Source organism: Dictyostelium purpureum (genome assembly GCF_000190715.1).
Source record: "Dictyostelium purpureum unplaced genomic scaffold DICPUscaffold_166, whole genome shotgun sequence".
NCBI lineage: Eukaryota > Evosea > Eumycetozoa > Dictyosteliales > Dictyosteliaceae > Dictyostelium > Dictyostelium purpureum.
In genome coordinates, this window is record NW_003519503.1 from 1 (window position 1) to 16,809 (window position 16,809).

General features: G+C 22.9%; 6 protein-coding genes across 6 annotated transcripts; 3 read left to right on the plus strand and 3 right to left on the minus strand.

The window, feature by feature from the left end:
* Window positions 1–1,668: 1,668 nt before the first annotated feature.
* Window positions 1,669–1,836, minus strand: DICPUDRAFT_153581 (uncharacterized protein; the record flags this gene model as incomplete). The annotated part of the gene is made up of 1 exon (XM_003289196.1): window positions 1,669–1,836. One exon carries the CDS (start codon window positions 1,834–1,836, stop codon window positions 1,669–1,671), a length of 168 nt encoding a protein of 55 aa, XP_003289244.1.
* Window positions 1,837–3,260: 1,424 nt separating this feature from the next.
* On the plus strand, window positions 3,261–6,239 carry DICPUDRAFT_98291 (clathrin-adaptor gamma chain Ap1g1). The gene is made up of 3 exons (XM_003289185.1): window positions 3,261–3,687; window positions 3,789–5,105; window positions 5,191–6,239. Exons 1-3 carry the CDS (start codon window positions 3,368–3,370, stop codon window positions 6,155–6,157), a joined length of 2,604 nt encoding a protein of 867 aa, XP_003289233.1. The 5' UTR covers window positions 3,261–3,367; the 3' UTR covers window positions 6,158–6,239.
* A 2,294-nt stretch (window positions 6,240–8,533) lies between these two features.
* On the plus strand, window positions 8,534–9,187 carry DICPUDRAFT_35395 (uncharacterized protein; the record flags this gene model as incomplete). The annotated part of the gene is made up of 1 exon (XM_003289186.1): window positions 8,534–9,187. The coding sequence occupies one exon, from the start codon at window positions 8,534–8,536 to the stop codon at window positions 9,185–9,187; it is 654 nt and encodes a 217-aa protein (XP_003289234.1).
* A 1,040-nt stretch (window positions 9,188–10,227) lies between these two features.
* Window positions 10,228–13,623, plus strand: DICPUDRAFT_153584 (uncharacterized protein; the record flags this gene model as incomplete). Its single annotated transcript, XM_003289187.1, has 3 exons — window positions 10,228–11,373; window positions 11,438–12,173; window positions 13,142–13,623. The coding sequence occupies 3 exons, from the start codon at window positions 10,228–10,230 to the stop codon at window positions 13,621–13,623; spliced, it is 2,364 nt and encodes a 787-aa protein (XP_003289235.1).
* A 52-nt stretch (window positions 13,624–13,675) lies between these two features.
* Window positions 13,676–14,975, minus strand: DICPUDRAFT_153585 (uncharacterized protein; the record flags this gene model as incomplete). Its single annotated transcript, XM_003289197.1, has 3 exons — window positions 13,676–14,436; window positions 14,502–14,653; window positions 14,719–14,975. The coding sequence occupies 3 exons, from the start codon at window positions 14,973–14,975 to the stop codon at window positions 13,676–13,678; spliced, it is 1,170 nt and encodes a 389-aa protein (XP_003289245.1).
* Window positions 14,976–16,048: 1,073 nt separating this feature from the next.
* Window positions 16,049–16,699, minus strand: DICPUDRAFT_80007 (uncharacterized protein; the record flags this gene model as incomplete). The annotated part of the gene is made up of 1 exon (XM_003289198.1): window positions 16,049–16,699. One exon carries the CDS (start codon window positions 16,697–16,699, stop codon window positions 16,049–16,051), a length of 651 nt encoding a protein of 216 aa, XP_003289246.1.
* Between the last annotated feature and the right edge of the window lie 110 nt (window positions 16,700–16,809).

The window sequence follows — 16,809 nt, forward strand, 5'->3', positions numbered from 1 at the left end:
AGGATAAATCTATGGGATTATAGTTTCATCAAGAATGTTTTAAATTTAGAAATATATGATCCATTAAATGTAATATATAAAATCTTACAGCTTGTTTGAAATTGAACTGTTTAATTTTTTAAAAAAAAAATGATCTTTTTTTAAAAATTTATAAATTTTTTTTAATTTTAAAAAAAAAATTTTCAAAAATTTTACTTACACCTTTTTTTTGATTTTTTTTTTTTGATCGATCTATTTTAGTGAATTGCAATGAAAAAAAATATAAATATAAAAAAATTAAGATAAATAAACAAATAAAATAATTAAAAAATAAAAAAAAAAGAAAAAGAAAAAATTAGTCAGAGTTGAAATTAATTAAAAACAAAAAAAAAAAAAATAATGGCTCCACCCAAAATATTATGATAAAATATTTGTTTGTTTGAGTATTAATCTACAAAAAAATTTAAAAAAAATTTTGAAAAAATAAAAAAAGAAAAAAAAAAAAGAATTTTTTTATTTAAATAAAAAAAAAAAATATAAATAAAAATAAATAAAAACAAATTTTAAAATAAAATAAAATTAAATAAAAATAAAAATAAAAATAAAAGTTTTAAAAATAACCATAAACTTTGTTTTCGTTTGTTTGTTTGTTTGTTTGTTAATGATTATTGTGTATTTGTACCTTTTAAAAAATATTTTTTTTAGGGGCACAATGACGAATTATTTTATTGAAAATAAATTTATTATTACAAATAACTTAAGAATATACGATAGTGATAAATAAAATAAAGTTATAATTGAAATAAAAAAAACTTTTTTTTTTATATAAAAAAATCAAAAACGGTTTATTTCTTTTTTATTCATTTTATTATTTATTTTATTATTTAATTTTATTATTTATTTCTTCCAAAATTTTTTTTACATGATATGGCTTGTGATTGTATGATGATGCTAATAATAATAAACCAAAAATTTAAAATAATTAAACACAATATTAACTTACACCCCACACCAACACAAATATTTTTATTTTAATTTTTTTTTAATAAATAAACAATTGTTTTAAAATAAACAAATAATAATAATATTTTAAAAAAATTGAACTTTATATAAATATTAGATTATACAATAATAAAAAAAAAAAATATTTTATTATAATATATTAATTATATTATTATTATTATTATTTAAAAAAAAAATACACCAAAAAAAAAAAACTTTAACAATTATTGGGGCTTTTTGATTCAAAAAAAAAATATATAATTAGTTTTTATTATTTTATTTTCATGCACAAAAATGATATAAACACACAAATTTTATCTTTTTTTGTAGGTTTACTAGCCAGAAGATATTTTTTTTTTTTTTAATTAAAATTTAAAATCTGTGCTTTTATGTATTGTTTTATTTGAATATATTGAACTTCTAAATATATTTATTTTTTTAATTTTAATTATTTATGATTTAAAAGGGATTTTTCACCCAACAATTAATACTTCAATGGACTGAAAAATTTCTTTGCAAAAAAAAAAAAATTGACCTTTTTAATACTTTCCTGGGTTCGCCCCTTACTAAGTGGAATTTTATATCCGGGTTGAGGTCAACTCTAACATTTTTGTACACTATAGTATTTATCCACACACAATAACCTTAAATGAAAATTAAATATCTTTTTTTAAATTTTATTACTATTTAAAGTTTATAATGTTTGGGTTTAACTCCACCTCTGACATTAATAAAATATAATCTGATGCATTTTTTTGTAACTTTATCTTCCACCAATACTAAACAATGTCTTACATGATGATATGATAAATGTAAATAAGTACCAATTACAGGTTTAAATATTTGATCGGTCATTAATTAATGCTGGTATCCTTTTGATTCATTTCTGAAAATAGCTGGACATACATTGATCTACTTCTTGCATACAGGCAATATCAGCATCGTAAAATCTGTGGAATTAGTAAAAGGCTTCTATAGGTATTCCACTCTAATGCATATGATGGTAAATGGTTATAGTACAATTTTGATACATAAAGGTCGGCTAAAATGTTAAATGTAATGATTTTGAATTGATTTTTTTTATTTGAGGTCTCGTTGATTCTTAATGTTTCTCTAGTATTTTCAAATAATATTTTTTGGGTAAAGTCTATTATGATCTCTTTTAAAGAACCAAGGGAGGAGTATAAAAATAAGTTTGAAAAGCCACCACGACCTTTTTTTGTTGAATGATAGTTGGTAATAGTTTCATATGAATTCCATATTGGCTTGGTCTCTTGTTGGTGTATATGTAAATGCTTTTTCTGAAATATTTACCTTTGATGTTACATCATCATCTCCTACTGTCCATTTATATTCTAATATATGTTTTTTTTCTATTGAAATATTTTTATTAGAACTATTGATAATGGTACATAAGCTACAGGTTTTGGAATCTTTAAAATATTTTCATTATCATAAAAAACATGTTTCTCAATTTTTTCTTTTTTATTTGCTGTTATTGTAGTTGCTGGTGGGTATGTCGGTGGTGGAGGTGAGGTGGAGGTGGTTTGGGTGCACCCGTAGTAGTTTTAGTTATAGTTGTATTAGTATGTTGACTATCTGGTTTGATATTTAATTCTTTTTTTATTTCCGTTATGATATTTTTTTAAAAAAAAAAAAAAATAGTTGTGAAAAAAAATAAAAAAATTAAAAATTAAAAATTAATTTTTAATTTCAAAAAAACAGATAGTTGAAATTTTTGTCTTAGCTGGTCATATATGGGAGACCCAGCGTTTCATTTAACCCTCTCTTCTAAAAAAACTGAATAAAAAATAAATCACTAAAAAAGTGATACATTATATAAAAATAAAAGTAATAATAACTAATGATTAAAGAGAAAAAAATATTGAAAAGGTATTTTATATAATTTTAAATTAATTATTTTATGGTTGATTAATGAGATTGTTTATATATTATCATCATAATCATTTTGATAATAAAAACCCAATTGGATTCTTTTGATAATGATTTTCTATATTAATTTGTTTATCCAGAATCCTTTCTCTTTTTCTAATATGAAAATCATCTACAATAAAAATATTATTTTTTTTTTTCTTTTGATTTTTTTTAATTATTTTATTTTATTTTATATTTTTTTTTAATTTTATTTACCTTTTTTTTTTAAAAATTTTTTTTTTTTAATTTTTTTTTCAATTTTTTTTTTTTCAATTTTTTATTATTTATTTTTTTCTATATATTCTAAATTATATTAAACTAACGATATATATTTTAATTTAATTTACTATATAAAAAAGCGATTATATTTAATAATAATAACGATAAATAATAATAATAGAAATAGTTATTAAAAGATCAAAAATTAAATATAATCAAATAAATATAAAAAATGTCGATAAAATTAAGAGATTTAATTAAAACAGTTAGAAGTTGTAAAACTGCAGCTGAAGAACGTGCACAAATCGCAAAAGAATCAGCACAAATTCGTACAGCTATGAAAGAGGAAGATGTAGAGTCTAGACAAAGAAATGTTGCAAAATTATTATACATTCATATGTTAGGTTATGCAACTCAATTTGGTCAAATGGAGTGTTTAAAGCTTATTGTTTCACCATCTTATGCTGATAAAAGAATTGGTTATTTAGGTTTAATGTTATTATTAGATGAAAAACAAGAGGTTTTATTATTAGCAACAAATTGTATCAGAGGGTATATATTCATAAATACATACACAAATATAATTAAAGGAAATATATTATATTTCAATGCAAGTACTATATACTAATTATATCCATTTTTTTTATAAATAGTGATTTCGTTAATCCAAATCAATTTATTGTTGGTGTTGCATTATGTGCATTCGGTAATATTTGTTCAAGTATGATGGCAAGAGACTGTTCATTAGATATCGAACAATTATTCCCACATTCCAACCCATACATTAGAAAGAAAGCAGCACTTTGTGCCATTAGAGTTTTAAGAAAAGTACCAGATTTAATTGAAAATTATATTCCAAAGATTAAAGCATTACTTTCAGAAAGAAATCATGGTGTAATTTTAACAGCACTCACATTAATCATCGAAATCTGCGAAATGGATTCACAACAAATTGTACACTTCAAAAAGATGGTACCACAATTAGTTAGAATTTTAAAGAGTTTAACATCATCAGGTTACTTACCAGAACACGATATTGGTGGTGTTACTGACCCATTCCTTCAAGTTAAAATCCTTAGATTACTCAGAATTTTAGGTCACAACGATCCAGAATCAAGCGATCTTATGAACGATATTCTTGCACAAGTTGCTACTAACACTGATAGTACCAAAAATGTTGGCAATGCCATTCTCTACGAATGTGTTCAAACTATTATGTCTATAGAGTCTGAAAATGGTCTTAAAGTTATGGCTATTAATATTCTCGGTAGATTCCTTTTAAACCGTGATAATAACATTCGTTATGTAGCCCTCAATACCTTAAGTCGTGTTGTAAACACTGATATTCAAGCAGTTCAAAGACACAGAAATACAATCGTTGAATGTCTTAAAGATCCAGATGTTAGTATTCGTTGCAGAGCACTCGATTTAATTTACTCTTTAGTCACCGAGTCAAATATTCGTGTTTTAGTTAGAGAATTACTCAACTTTTTATTAATTGCTGATGCTCAATTTAAATCTGAATTGGTTGCTAAACTTTGCATCGTTACAGAAAAATATGCACCAAATAAAAGATGGCAAATCGATACAATTCTTCGTGTTATGTCAATCGCAGGTAATTTCATTCCAGACGAAGTTCCATCAAATCTTATCCAATTAATTAGTTCAACACCAGAATTATCAAGTTATGCAGTCCAAAAATTATACTTGGCCCTCAAACAAGATATCACTCAACAACCACTCACCCAAGTTGGTTTATGGTGTATTGGTGAATATGGTGATTTATTAGTTGCCGATAAATCTCAATTACCAAAAGATGAAGAAGGTTTAGCTATTAATGTTACTGAACAAAATGTTATAGATTTGGTTGATTCAATTTTCAAACATGCCACTACTACACAATCAACTCGTCAATATTCTTTAACCTCATTAGCAAAATTATCATCAAGATTTTCACAAAATTCATTATTGTAAGTTTTATAGATTAGATATAGAAATACCTAAATACAAACGTACTTTAACCGGTCACTAATATTTTGATTTATTTAATTATAGACGTGTTAAATCAATGATCGATTTTTATAAACAAAATATTAATTTAGAATTACAACAACGTGCTTGTGAATATTCAACATTATTTGATTTTGATAAGAAAGCATCCATTTTAGATAGAATGCCACCAATCGAAAAACAAGAGGTCGAATCACCACTTCAAACTAAACAAATCCCAACCCAAACACCACCAACTCCACATCAACAACAACCACCATCCCAACAACAAAACCAACAATCTGGTGGTTTTGGTTCATTATTAGATGGACTTGATTCACCAACTACCAGCTCACAAAATGCTTCAAACGGTCAAAAACCACAAAACGCAATGTCTTTATTAGAGGATATTTTCGGTCCAAGTCCAGTTGCTCAAACTTCACCACAACAAAATATGAACCAAATGAATAATAATTTCATGAATATGAACATGAACGCAAACACTAATACAACTAATACAAATAATAATAATAATAATAATTCAGGAACAGCTCTTTTAGATTTAATGAGCGGTATTATGCCAACTCCATCACCACAACAATCACAACCACAATCACAACCACAAACACTTTCACCAAATAGCGGCGGTGGATTACTTCAACCAGTACCACAACCTCTATCTTTCCCAGCCTTCCAAAAGCATGGTCTTGAAATTTCATATGAATGTACTAAACCACAACCAAATAACCTTTCATTAACAAATATCAATATGATCATTACAAATACTGGTCCATCACCAATTACCAATTTTTCATTACAAGCTGCAGTTCCAAAATATTTAAAGATTCAATTACTTGCACCATCAAGTACAACAATCCCACCAAATGGTTCTGGTGAAGTTACTCAATTTTCTAAAGTTCTCAATTCACAACAAGGCCAAAAACCAATTCTTCTTCGTGTTAAACTTGATTTCCAAATTAATGGTCAAGCTTATTCAGAAGTTACCGATACACCATTACCATCATTATTTTAAATAATATTATAGATATAAAAAAGAAAAATTTAAAATTAATTAATTAAATAAATTATTAATAATATAAATAATATAATAATAACTTTTTAATATAAAATTTTTTTATTTTTAAAAATTTTTTTTTATAAAATATCATTGTTTATTTAAAATATTTCTATTGTAAAATTAAATTTATAAAAATTTTTCGGTTATACTTTTTGATTTTCATCACAAGTCTGTGTTTGTTGTCCTTTTTTTTTTTTTTTTTTTTGGATTTAACAAAAATAAAAAATTTTGGAAATTTTTTTTTATTTTTAAAGTAATAAAAAAAAAAGTAATAAATGTTAAAAAATATCTAAAATGTTCCACGGGCTCCACAATAATAAACATTGACAGGCCCAATAATGGGACACAACTTTTTTTTTATTTTTCGTACGAATTTAATTTATTTTCTTAAAAAAATACCTCAACAATTTTGCCCATCCAATAGATTAATTCAATTAATATTCGTAAAAAAAAAAAGATTTTTTAAAAAAATTTGCCCATTGACCCAAAAACATTAACAATTGCTCTTTAATAATATATGTTTTTGGGGCAAAGTCGGCTTAAAAATAATAATAAAAAAAAAATTAAAAATATAAAGTTTATAATATATATTTTAAAAATTTTATTGATTATCATAATTTATTATCAAATTAAAATCCGCTTCAAATAAAATACATACACAAAAATCATCCCTGTTAAAAAAAAAATCACAAAAAAATCCCCACCACATAACTTACACACACCCACAAATAAAAACTGGGTGGTTTTGAATTTTTTAAAAAAAATCAAACAAATCAAAATGTAATTAATAATTTAAATTATTTGATAATTAAAATATCCATATGATTGATTAAAAAATAATTTTTTCCCTTAAATTTCAGTAATAAAAATTGATATTTTATCAATCAATCATTAATGATTAATAATAATTTCTATTGAATTTCATAAGGAGACAATCAAAATCAAAATCAATGATATTTAAAAGTAAAAATATTTGAAAATAAAAGATAATGAGGATATTTAATTGAATTGTTTCAATAAAGATAAACAAAGGAAAAAAAGATATATTTTTATTAACAAATATATATACAAAATACATATATAAAAGAGAAATAAAGAGATAGAAATTTATACCTCCATAGAAACCCATCACATTTTATCACAAAATGAGTGAATGTGATTGTACTATAACCAAACAAAAAAAATATTAATCACAGAAAAAAAAAAAAAAAACCCAAACAAAAAAAAAAAAAAAAAAAAAAAAAAATGGTTTATAATTAATAATAAAAATTAAAATAAATTAAATTAAATTAACCAACTATCTATTTTTATAATTGATTTTTCAAAGGTTAACACAAAACTAAGTGAAAACTTACAAATTTTTTATTATTGGACTCCAATCAAAATCAAAAGTTGATTATTATTATAAAAAAAATAAAAAATACTTTGAATTGGGGGGTATGTAATTTATTTTTGTTTTTTTAACCAGTATTTTAATAAAAACATTCTTTTAATTACTTTAAATTATGGGGGTGACGCATAAGTAGATCTGAAACAAAAAGCGGTTAACAAATCTTTGCATTATTTTTTATTTTTAATCACACTACAATCCTATTTTTAATTAATTTATGACCTTTTTTTCTCTTATTTATTTTTTTAACTACAATAATGTTTTTTCGAAACACATTATGTGTGTAGTTTTTTTCTAAATTTAATATTTTTTACACCCCATTTTTTAAAAACACATTTTTTCACACACACACATCCTCCAATCAATCATCAAAAGTAATTTAAAAATCTAATAATCAATAAAAAAAAACCCCCCCCAACACTTTAAAAAATGGAAAAACACCTTTTTAAAAACAATTTTAACATGTTTTTTTCAAAGCAATTTTCTTTTCTTTAAAAACACAACACACACACTTTAACAAACACATTTGTGACTTTTGAAAAAAAAAAAAAATTTTAAAAAAAAAGTTTAAATTGTACACTAAAGTTTTTTCAATAAGAAATTATTTGAAGAGAAAAAAAAATGGGGGTGTGATGTGTTTTTTTTTATTTTTTTTCACAAAAATTTTTTTTATTTTTTTTCGCTCTAACTAAAAAAAGAAATTTTTAAAGTTTTAATTTATTTAATTAGATTTCTATTATTTAAATTTTTTGTATAAATATTTTCAAAATTTTTTTTATTATTTTCATTCATCCAACAATACAAAACAAATAAATACAAAACAAATAATAGTAAAATAATTTTAATAAAATACCAAAAACAATAATAAAAAATAATTTTCTTTTTTTGAAATAAAAATAATTCCTTATATTAAAATGCCATCAATCAATAACAATAATCAAATGAATAATTTAATCAAACAAAATGTTTACCAACATGGTGAACAATATGAAACTATTCCAGAAAATACCAATATTTTAATTTTCCACAATCGTTTTAATTTAACTATTAAACCATCATATATTCCATCATCAGTAACCCATATTATTTTCGGTGCTTTTTTCAATAAACAAATTTTAATTAATACATTTCCAAAAGGTGTTCAATTTATTCAATTTGGTAACCAATTTGACCAAGCTATTATCCCATTATCCATTCCAGATACAGTACAACAACTTACTTTTGGTGATTGTTTCAATCAAACAATGACTGAAGGTTGTCTTCCATCATCTATTATTAAATTAGTATATGGTGATTGTTTCAATCAAGAATTAAATTGCAATAGTGTTCCATCATCAGTTAAATATTTAAAACTCGGTTCATACAATAGACAAATTAAAGATTTAAAGAAAGGATGTGTTACTCAAGATAAAATCATCTCTTATAAAGTTAAAGGCTCCTTACCATCATCCATTGAACAATTATCTTTTGGTCCAACTTTTAATCAAAACATCCCAGATGAAATTATTTCCTCATGTATTAAAGTTATCTTGGTACCAAAAACATGTACCTATAATTCAAGTTCAATTTATTTTGATAAAATTAAATGTTTTTAAAATTATCAAATTTATTTTCTACAACTTATTTATTGCTCAAATATTAAATTAAATTTTAATATAAATTCCAAACCATGTATTTTTAGTGTAAATTTCCGATCAACAATAACAATTTTTTATATTTTAAAAAAAATAAATAAAAAAAAAATAAAAGGTTTTTTTATATCGATTTAAATAAAAGAAAAATAACATTACATTAGTTTTATTAAAATTTTCATTTTCATTTTTTTTTTAATTTTTCATTTAAATTTTTATAGTTGTTTTTTGAAATTATTTCAAAATTATGAATTGGTCCTAATTTGTTTAAGAGCGAACTTTATTTTTTTGATTAAACTGATAGCCATAAAATAGCTACACCTAAATAAAGATATCAAAAGTAGAAGGTTAATAATTTATTTAAAATTTTTTATAAATGTAATAAGATAATTATTTATATTATAAATGTTAATAAAAAAATTAAAAGATATTATTTTATTTGTTTTTTTTTTATTTTTATTTTTTTTTCTTTTTGAAATTATGTATAATTTAATAATTCAAATTATATCTAAAAACCACCACAAATGTTGGGTTTTATTATTTTGTTTATTTATTTGTTAAATTTTTTTTTTTTTTATAAAATATGTTTTTTATTTTTTAATTTTTTTTTATCTTTTTATTTTTTTATATTTTACTGTTTATTTGTTTATTTATTTTATATTTTTAAGGTAATAAAATTGGATAGTTATTAAAACCAAATATTTGGTTTTATGAATATAGAAACTATTTCATTCAAAGGAATTAATGGCAATAATATAAAATAGTAAATAAAATAATATTTTAAAATAAAAAAAAATTTTCAAATAATTTTTTTAAAGGTTTATAAAAATAAAAAAAATTAAAAAAAAATTAAAAAAAAAAAAAAAAAAAATCAAAAACCATCAATTGATTTTTTTTTAAAATAACAATAATAATTTTATTTATAAACATTTTTTTATATAATAAAAAATAAAAATATTTAAAATAGATATAATAATATAGGTAATAATATTTTAAAAAAAAAAATGGATAGGATAGAGTTCACTAATCGAAGATTAAGTGATCATATATTATCAATTGGTGTTGTTGGTGTTGGAGTTTTCATAAGTGCAGTTTATGAAAGTGTTATTTTGGGTTTAATATTTTATGCATCAGTTTTGTTTGTAATATCATATACTTCAAGAAATAATAATAGTAATGATATAATTGATGTTACTGAAAAAGTAACTAAAAAGGTCGAATCAATTACATCAAAAATAACAGAGTCACCTTTAAAAAATAACAATAGTAATAACAAGGCAACAATTTCAGCCACTTTATCATCAACTACAACAACTACAGTCGAATCAGTAAAAAATTTAACTCCATCTAAAAATAGTGTTACACCAATTGCTAATAGAACTCCTCCACCACCACCAAATAGACCTGCTCCATCACCAATTAGCACTCCTGTTAAAAATCTAGCACAATCAACTCCTACTTCACCAATAACACCACAAGCTACTACTAATTCATACTCGGTTAGCGCACCCAATACACCTACACCAACCCCAACTCCAACAAACTTCTCATCGACCAATACAACACCATCATCATCGCCAATAGCACCAAAGCCAAATATCCCATCATCCCCACCACAATCTTTACCACCATTACCACCATTACCATCAGTTAAAGTTATTACAAATAATCAAACAAAGTCTGAAGCTATAATTGAAAAAGGTAAAAAGATTGGTAAAATTATCCCACAAATTCCGGGTGCTATTACCGATATCAAAAAAGAATTTAAAGAGACTAGCAAAGATAAAAAGAGTATTTCAACATTAAGAGGTATTATTGGCGGAGTCTATAAAAATATATCATCTCCACCACAATTATCAGCAGAGGATAAAGAAAAAGAACTAAAAAGAAGAAAAGTTGCTGAGGAGATTCTTCAAACCGAAAAAGTTTATGTTGGAAAGTTAAAAGCTATCAATGATGTATATTTAACTCCATTAAAAGTTGCAGCCACTGAAAATCCACACCCACCATTAACACTAGATCAAATTCATACAATTTTCTCTGAAATCCTTACAATTTATAATTACAATTCTCATTTATTACATAAATTAGAAGAAAGAATTAAAGATAGCTCAACCATTTTAAATATTGGCGAGTTGTTTATATCAATCGTTAGTATACAATTTTACCAATATAATTACTAAATTTTTTTTATTAACTTTTTTTTTTATCTAGACTGATTTCTTAAAATCATACAAAGGTTATATCAATAATTATCCAAAAGCAATGCAAACCCTAGAAAAAGTTAAAAAGAATCAAAATGTTGAATTATTATTACAAACCTTTCAAGCTAACCCAGCATGTGATAATTTAGATCTAAACTCACTTCTTATCATGCCAGTACAACGTATCCCAAGATATATCTTATTATTATCAGAGATTCTCAAATATACAGATTCAAAGAATTCAGATTATGACAGCTTAAAGAAAGCATTAGATAAAATGAAGGATTTGGCTAGCGAAATTAATGAAAACAAGAGGGATTCGGAACTATTAAGTAGAATGTATGAAATTCAAAACTCTTTAGAAGGTTTCACACTTGGTGATTTTATACATCCTTCAAGAAAATTGGTATTAGATAATGAATTTTATGAAAAGGTATTTAAAACTAACAGCCCAGCTCCACCAAAGAGTTCATCATCTCCAAGAAGATATCTTTTATGCAATGATATCTTATTACGTTGCAAGGTAAAAGGAAAAAAGCTTATAGTAATCGAAGTATTTGATATCAACGAAATTATCTTCAAAGAAATGGCTGGTGAAAAATTATCAATTGTCTCTAAAAGCCAAACTGATGTTATTGTTTTAAAATCCGTAGATGAAAATCAAGAAGAGAAATGGTTAGACTCAATCAATCATTGGAAAAAAATTAATCTTGAAAATAAAAGTTCATTCAAAAGATTAAGTTCAAGTTTGGGTTCAGAATAAAAAATATTAAAATTAAAAATAAAAATAAAAATGTATTTATAAATAATTTTTCTAAACTTTTAATTTATTTTTTAAAAAAAAAAAAACTATTATTTGGAGAATTCTAATTAAACTTTTATGATTATATTAAAAAAGTATTTAAACAAAATTTTATGTTTTCTAAAAAAAATCATTTTTATTTGGAAAATTAATTATTAATTTTTTTATTTATTTTTAGATAATTATTCTTTAAATCTTATTTATAAATTATTTAAAGATAAAATTTTATTTTTAATTTTTAAATTTTTTTCCCACAACAAAATTTTATTTATTTTTATCCAATTATTTTTTATTTATTAATTTTAATTTAATTTATTTTTTTTTTTTTTTTTTTTTTTTTATATTTATTTGTATATAAATATTTTTTTTTTTTTTTTGACCTTTTTAAGAATATTTTTAAAAAAAGACAAAAAGCTATGGATATAAATAAACAAAAAACCAAATGGGATATTTCTATTTTTAAAAATGAAAATTTTACATTGCCTGTTATTAAATCACCATTTAACACATATTATAATAAATATATAGATAGTGTAATTAATGATATAGAGGAGTGGCACAGAGAATGTTGCTTCTTAGGTAGAGAAAAATTAAAAGGGTATATAGAATCAAAACCATATCTTTTTTCTGCTTATTACTATTGCCATTTAAATGAAAAGGTATTACCTTTTATAATAAAATTTGTAGATATGTTTTCCATTTATGACGACGAATATTTAGAAAAAACAAATTGTTCAGAGGATGTTATTAATCAATTTTTGGATAAAAATTATAAAGATAAAAACATATATGGGGTAGAATGGTTTAAAATAGTGGAAGGTTTAAAAAAATATGGAAATAAACAATCAGTAAACAAATTTTTAAAAGAATTCGAATTTTTTATTAAAAATGTGCATTCAATACATTTAAAAGAAAATGCTAATTATACAAATATTAATTTCGAAGAATATACAAATACTAGAAGTATAGATTTTGGTTTTGACTTGGTTGTTAGTGCCGCCATTATAGATTGCGAAGAGCCATCAAAAGAAATAAGAGAGAGCTCTTTATTTTTAACATTAAATACAAAAAGCTCAATTATATGTGTTCTAGTAAACGATATATACTCTTTTGTAAAAGAATCAAAACAACCAGATACTATGAATTATGTAAAAATTATGGCAAATAAAAAGAAATCAATTCAAAAAGCTTTAAATCATACAAATAAAATAATAAATAATACTTTAAAAGAAATAATATCAATTGAAAATCAAATAAAAATGCAGTATAAAGAAAATAATCTATATCAATATATTGAAAGATTAAATTCAGTAATTTCAGCAACCATTTATTTGCATCAAAATCACAAAAGATACAGTGTTCACAACAAAAACTATATCAATAAAAATAATTAAAAAAAAAAAAAGCTTATTATTAATTAATATAAAATGGATGTATTTATTTTATTTAATTTTTTTTGGTTATTCTCTTTTCATCAATTCTTTGTTTAGGTATTTGGAATGATGGTGCAATCCATTGTCCACAAGAACATTGTTCTCCACTCCATGACCAAGAGCCAAGTTTTTCTTTACAGTTTAGACAATTGAGTTTACCACTCATACCTTCTCCGGTTTGGTTTAAAACAAATTCTATTTCACTAATAAAAAATGATGTACAAACTACTTTTTTGGCTGCTGCTTCTTTATTTTCTGAAAGATTTAAATCTCTTCTATGGAATTTGAATGATGATTGACCTTCACCCTGTTCATGGTCCAAAATATCATAGTCTAAAAATAATTCAGTTGAGCACTTTCTACAACAATATCTATATACACCCAAAGTTGCTTTGTTATTATTTGATTCCTCCTCTGTTTCTTCTTGAGTATTATTTATATTGTCACTATTGTTATTAATGTCATTATTTTCACTACTTGGCGATGATGATGATGATGAAATTGAAATATTAGAAATACTAGCAGTGGTTTGTTCAACGGTAGCCTTTTGATTAACTTTTTTATCTTTTTTAACAACATTATCATACTCTTCTTCTTCTTCTTCTTCTTCTTCTGATTCTTCATCTTCTTCATCCTCATATTCTTCTTCTGTATCATAGCCATCATCTTCATCCTCCTCTGATTCATCATCATCTGAATCATATTTGGGTGAATATAATTTGAATCTAAGATTTGTGCTAATTGGAACAATGATACCTTCTTTTAACTCAGCCTCTAAAATAATAGAAAACTTTTATTAATGATTTAATATTTTATAAATTTTATTTTATTAAACTTACCATATTTTTTTAATTGTTTAACGAATGATTCATTTGGGAAAATAATTGGTCTTGCATCAAATAATAAACCATGGGCATCTTCAAATGAAATTCTTAATTTTCTCATACAATATGCAATACAAATTGTGGCTGATCTTGAAATACCAGCAAAACTAATATAAATCCATTAGTACTATGTCAATATTAACAATATTTACAAAATATATTAAAAACCTACCAGTGTACCAAAACAGCACCTTCTCTTCTACCTTCTTCAATAAATTGAAAAGTCTTTTCAAAATATTTCTTGATGTCTACAGATGGGGAATCGTAAATATCGATATGTAGATAGCTATACATATTGGTCCATTTTGGTCTAAATTCATTTAAGATACTGAGAATGTGTGTAATTTGATGTTTATCCAAGTTACCTCTATTTACAGCTGGCAGTGAGCCAATATAAAATCCTGGAAATATTTTTGAAACATCATTCATTTTGTTTTTTTATTTTAAATTCTTTTTATTTTTATTTTTATTTTTATATAAATTTTAATTTTACAAATACTAGTGTTATTGAAACAAAGAAAAAAAAAAAAAATAAGTGTAATATAAAAATAAAAAAAATTTCTTAATTTTTTAATTTTTTTTTTTTAAATTTTTTTTTTAAATTTATTTTTAAATTTTATTTTTTTCTAACAAAAAAACCGTATTAAACTTTAAAGTTAAAAGAAGTTATAAAATAATTTTAAAAGTTACACAAACTTAAAAATTTTTAATAAAATTCATATAAACCTGTAAATTATATTAAAAAAAAAAAAAAAAAAAAAAAAAAAAATTCTTTTTTTGGATAAAAAATAAATTTTATGTTATCAAACTAAAAAAAAAAAATTATTTAATAATTAAACTATTGTTTTAATTTATTTATTGAGGTAAAATATTGTTCCATTATTGGGAAAATGCCACCTTTATCAGACATATGGTGATTTACTGACCAAACTGAGCCTGTATTATAGTTGAGAGTAGTTTGTTCTATTCACCTTCAATTTTATTTTAGGATAAATCTATTGATTGAATTGTTGGATTTTTTTGAATCATTTAGGTCTTTGATATAAGACTATGGAATTGGTAAAATCTTTTGAAGCTAACAAAGATTATATATAGAAGTATTATTATACATTCAAAATTACTTTAGTTTTGACCCCTTCAAATGACGCCACTATTAAATGTTGGAACTATCAAGATGATTGAGAAACCACCATAACTTTTGAAGGACACTCTCATTATGTAGTGTCCATTTTATTATACCCCAAAAACACTAATATCTTAGCATCTGCTTCTTTGGACAAATCCATCAAATTTTAGGGATATTAAGAGTGAAATATCACAACTAATACTCAGTCAAGAGGAAGCTCACGAAAAAGGTTAGATACAGTCGTCTAAATGTAATGTAGTTATTATTTTTATAACTATTTATAATGATTACTTTTATTATAACATTATTTGTTGCTATTCATTTATTTATTTTTTGTATTTTTATAATTTTTTATAATTTTTTTTATTTTATTTTATTAAACTGTAAGATCTTTGTAATTTAAAATACTTTTTGAAGCCAATAAAGGAATCCCCTCTTCATTACTTTCTTCATCATTTCCATATTTTGAACTTGAAGTAATATCATTTAATATTTTTTCATTTTCATTATTGTTTAATAAATGTTTATTTGAAAAATAGTATTGGATTTTACTTGAACTACTTTCATTACCTATTGAAACTTTTGGATGGGTTATACATAAAAAAAAACTTCCCCCAAATTTACTATACACAATTTTTTTCCAAGTGAATGTTATTGATCTATTTTTATATTCTTCATTTAATATTATGGTCAAACCCTCTGGTGAGGTATTTTCACTTTTAAATTGAAATTGAAAAAACCATTGAATTGATAAAAACAATATTCCAAAGAGTACTAATAATAACCACCAAAACAATAACCCTTTAATAATTAATGGTACACTAGTTACCACTAAAATAAAAGTTAAAGCTAAACATGCTACTACCCATTTATTATTTTTTTTTATTATATCATTTATTTCTGTAACAATTTTAAACAATTCATCTTGGGTAAGGGTATTTTCTAATCTTGGGTCATATTCCGTTGATAGGGTATCAAACCAAAATTGATATCCATTTTTAAAAATAATTGTATCAATTAAAATCATTTTGAATTTGCTTTTATTAAAGAAAAAAATTATTTATTATAATATTTATATTATTAAACAACAAAAAAAAAATATAAAAAACTAACCCCTTATATATTATGTGTAATTAA

Excerpts from the sequence above, each read along its gene's own strand:
- DICPUDRAFT_98291 (XM_003289185.1), top strand. The coding sequence starts at position 3,368 with ATGTCGATAAAATTAAGAGATTTAATTAAAACAGTTAGAAGTTGTAAA. Across the intron at positions 3,688-3,788 it reads GCAACAAATTGTATCAGAGG|TGATTTCGTTAATCCAAATC; the intron begins GTATATATTCAT and ends TTTTATAAATAG. Across the intron at positions 5,106-5,190 it reads TTTTCACAAAATTCATTATT|ACGTGTTAAATCAATGATCG; the intron begins GTAAGTTTTATA and ends ATTTAATTATAG.